At 49.5% G+C, this 3548-nt stretch overlaps 4 protein-coding genes across 4 annotated transcripts in view; 3 read left to right on the top strand and 1 right to left on the bottom strand.

Moving 5' to 3' along the window:
- Positions 1-379: 379 nt before the first annotated feature.
- Positions 380-718, top strand: PPTG_18104 (hypothetical protein; the record flags this gene model as incomplete). Its single annotated transcript, XM_008916014.1, has 1 exon — positions 380-718. The coding sequence occupies one exon, from the start codon at positions 380-382 to the stop codon at positions 716-718; it is 339 nt and encodes a 112-aa protein (XP_008914262.1).
- A 125-nt stretch (positions 719-843) lies between these two features.
- Positions 844-1483, top strand: PPTG_24266 (hypothetical protein; the record flags this gene model as incomplete). The annotated part of the gene is made up of 2 exons (XM_008916013.1): positions 844-1108; positions 1332-1483. The coding sequence occupies 2 exons, from the start codon at positions 844-846 to the stop codon at positions 1481-1483; spliced, it is 417 nt and encodes a 138-aa protein (XP_008914261.1).
- An 808-nt stretch (positions 1484-2291) lies between these two features.
- PPTG_18103 (hypothetical protein) lies at positions 2292-2994 on the top strand (the record flags this gene model as incomplete). Its single annotated transcript, XM_008916012.1, has 2 exons — positions 2292-2365; positions 2586-2994. The coding sequence occupies 2 exons, from the start codon at positions 2292-2294 to the stop codon at positions 2992-2994; spliced, it is 483 nt and encodes a 160-aa protein (XP_008914260.1).
- A 490-nt stretch (positions 2995-3484) lies between these two features.
- Positions 3485-3548, bottom strand: part of PPTG_18102 (hypothetical protein) — a gene marked incomplete at both ends in the record, with an annotated part of 1937 nt that continues 1873 nt past the window's right edge. The window contains one exon of the mRNA XM_008916011.1: positions 3485-3502. Within this exon, the coding sequence (XP_008914259.1) occupies positions 3485-3502 (18 nt within the window). The remainder of the gene's footprint in view (positions 3503-3548) is intronic.

The raw sequence follows: 3548 nt of genomic DNA, 5'->3' as shown, positions 1-3548 counted from the left end.
CATCGATCGCCCCATGTTTTACGTCATGATTCTTAGCGTTCACGTCCACTCCTGCAATCTCGAGCGCCTTTGTATTCACCACTGCGATGTGCCAGAAATGCCGGGCACGATTGACAGGAAGGAGTTCAAGCGTCTGTGGGGGTCGCTAAAGAAGGCTGGTTGGTGGGCAAGGCCCCCTTCAGGCCTCCTCTCCGATCATGCGTAGCTCAAGCCTGGCGTGAAAGGAAAGCTAGACAAGTACAAGGCTGACACTGATTACTTTATCGGTACGTTGTGTTTAGCAGTACTAACTACTCCCTCTAACCCTGTGTGGTGTAGGGCCCAAGCCTTTGTGGAAGTATGCTCTGCGTGAGGGTCTAGTACCTTTCCCCCCTCAACAATGTATGATACGCCGGATGAGCCTCCAATGGGGAAGCTTGCAGCGTACACAGCAGCCAAACGACAAGAACCAATTCCCCCCACCACAAATGACAGCAACTTGGACCGTCCGTATTCTCCATCCCGCTCAGAGCATCAACATACTGTCGACGTTACTACGGAGGATACAGAACAAGTCCGACTGATTGGTGATGATATTGCAGAGGATACGGAACAAGCGAGGTCGATCGTCGATGATACAGAAGAAGGCGGCTTTGTCAAAATACTGGTACCACTGGTACAGATCAAGGGCAATCAGTTGTTGAATGTATTCCGGAGGATACAGAACAAGCTGGACTAGCGGGTGTTCATATTCTGTCGGATACCGAATTTGACGACACGGCAAGCCTGGGTCACGGCAAAGAAAAATCGAAACGTGACAGTGGTGTTGCGAATGGCTTGGATGAATTTGATTGTGTTAGCTATATGGATGCGTTACGTGGAGAGCTGTTCTTTGATAAGATTGACCCTGAAGATATTAACGTTGGGTATGGATCCGCAAGTGATGTTAAAAGCGAGTTGGGTACTGAAGAAGAATTGGACGTTCCTGCGGAGCCTGGATCAGTGTATGAAAGCGAGGTAGATTCTGACAGCGACTTTGATGACGACTCCAGCGCGTTCCTGCAAGACGACACCGATATGCGTCAACTCACAGCCACGGGTTGGGATATCTACGATGAGCATCATTCCGGTAAGTGCAGCGCATACAGAATTGCGGATCATATCAAAATCTAATTCTGTATTTTACTGAATACAGGTGATGTGGTGTTAGATGCAGTGGAGTTATACGACGGATGTTTTTGGTCCCACCAGATCTGCCGCTGCGTTCGCCGAGTCTCCTTTGGGAATTTTCTTCTATTTTCTTCCCAAGAAGATGTGGGGTGCGATTGCAAAGGAGTCTAACGCGTATCGAGTGGAGGGCATTCCTGCTGTGGCGAAGGCGCAACGAGACAAGCAGCTACAGGCTCAGCTCAGGGATCCTGTGAAGTCGGCCCAACCTCTTGAAGTCTTAGAACAGAAGCTGCGCAAGGTGAAGCCAATTCAAGCACATGAATTCTTTACGTGATTGGCCTTCTCATTGCTCGCACACTCTGTGGTCATACGGGTGGCTTGGAAAAGCACTGGTCGACGCGGGAGGACGGTGCAGTACCTTTTCCAGATACATGAAACGTGAAAGATTTCGGTTAGTTACCCAGTACTTGCACTTCACCAAAAACGACCCTGCTGCCGCAGCCACAGACAAGCTTGGAAAGTTCGGCCCATTCTTCAGGGCCTCACAAGTACGGGACTAAAGTGTATATGACGTGCTGCGCGGAGACCGGATACTGTACTAGGCAGGTGGTTTACTCTATATCTGGTTACTCTGTATAGTACAGAATAAGAAACTGAGTGCTAACCGTATGCTGTATTGTGTAACATTGAGGATGGAAGTGTATCTCGGCGCTGTAGAAAACTCGAAAGGTGTGGCACAGAAGGCAGTCATCAGGAACGTGACTAAGGCGCTTGATGGCCAGGCCCATAAAAGGCTTATCATCGCCGACAATTTCTACACGTCGTGTGCTCTATTGCTGGAGTTATTGGACAAGGATCTCTACGACGTCGGTACCCACCGCAACGAGCGGCTTGGGTGGCCCAAGTCGTTTGCTTTTACGCAAAAGAAAAGACCGAAGACTATGCCCCGAGGCTTGTATCGAATTGCGCACGCGCGTGATCACCCTGGCCTCGTTGCACTGAGCTGGATGGACAGCAAGCCTGTCGCGCTACTCGCGACGGGATGCTCTACAGTTCCAACGACTGTAATGCGTAGAGCATAGGGAAAGACAGAGCGTGTTGCGGTACCGTGCCCGCAGCTTGTGGTTGATTACCAACAAGGTATGGGCGGAGTAGATCGCCACGATCAACTCCGCCTACAGCGCTATTCAATCCAGCTTACTGTGGCCTTCAAAAAGTACTATCGGCAGCTCTTCATGGGTGTTGTGGAAATGGCGATAGTCAACGGTATTATTTACATAAAATTATTCTCAAGCAAAAAAAGCTGCCAGTGCCAACACACGCGCAGTATATGCGCCGACTTCATACCAAGCTGTTGCCACGAACGAAGCCACACTGCGTGCAAACACCAACGCCGAGGACCTCGTTTCTTAGCCTATTCACACGCAACCGCACAGACTGCGAAACAATGAGGGAAAATACAAAGGCAAGAAGCGAAAGAAAACCAGAGATGGATCAACCGCCAGTAACCTCCAGCGTAAAGGGAAGAAGCGTAAGGGCAAGCGCCGCCAGCACTTGTGCAAAGTTTGCTCAGCCTTGGCAACTCCCCAGACAAAGAGCTTCGAAACCAGTTACTACTGCGAGCAGTGCACATCAAACTTCGGTGGCTACGTGCCTCTATGTAACAAGGTTCGCCACAAGGAAACCGGCAACACGCTCACATGCGGCCAAATATCGCACGAATTGTGGCGCAACGGCACTGCCATCCCTGCTCACCTCAAGAATCGTATTCGCTTCCGCAAGCGAAAGCACTTCGAGGTTTCGAGCGACAGCGACGACGGCGGCAGCGACGCGAATGAGGATTGAGTGGACAGCCAGGATAGCGAGTAACTCGGCGTAGATAATGCAGCCCGTACACTCACCAATTTTTCGGCCAGTTCTTGCCTAGTTCTTTTTCTACTCTTGCTAGTCTAGAACTGGCCGAAAAATTGGTGAGCGTACGGGCGACGTAGTGGCGCGCTTCGCCAGTCATTTAGGCGCGAACGCAGATTGCCCAGACCCATCAGACTCAACGGGATATTCGAAGTAAAAGGATATGCGACGAAAGTCACGTCACATTTGCCCAATGAAATCATGACATTTTACCCACATTGTTGTTTTTCTACGACAAATTGCAGTCTATATGTACCTGGTCGCAGCGTTTTCGCTACATCACATTGCGGACGGCTTGCAATGCTTTAAGTTTGCAAAGGTGGCAGCTTTAGTTTAATAAAGATAATCATTTACTCTGTATTATACAGAATATCGTGAAGCGGGCATTGGGTTAAACTGTATATGTATCGACGACAGCACAAATTCAAGACGACATTTCCAACTATTTCGAAACAATACAGAACAGGATGGTCTCTAATTTTATCTAC

This window comes from Phytophthora parasitica, assembly GCF_000247585.1.
Source record: "Phytophthora parasitica INRA-310 unplaced genomic scaffold supercont2.78, whole genome shotgun sequence".
NCBI lineage: Eukaryota > Oomycota > Peronosporomycetes > Peronosporales > Peronosporaceae > Phytophthora > Phytophthora nicotianae.
This window is presented reverse-complemented; position numbering and strand designations above follow the sequence as displayed.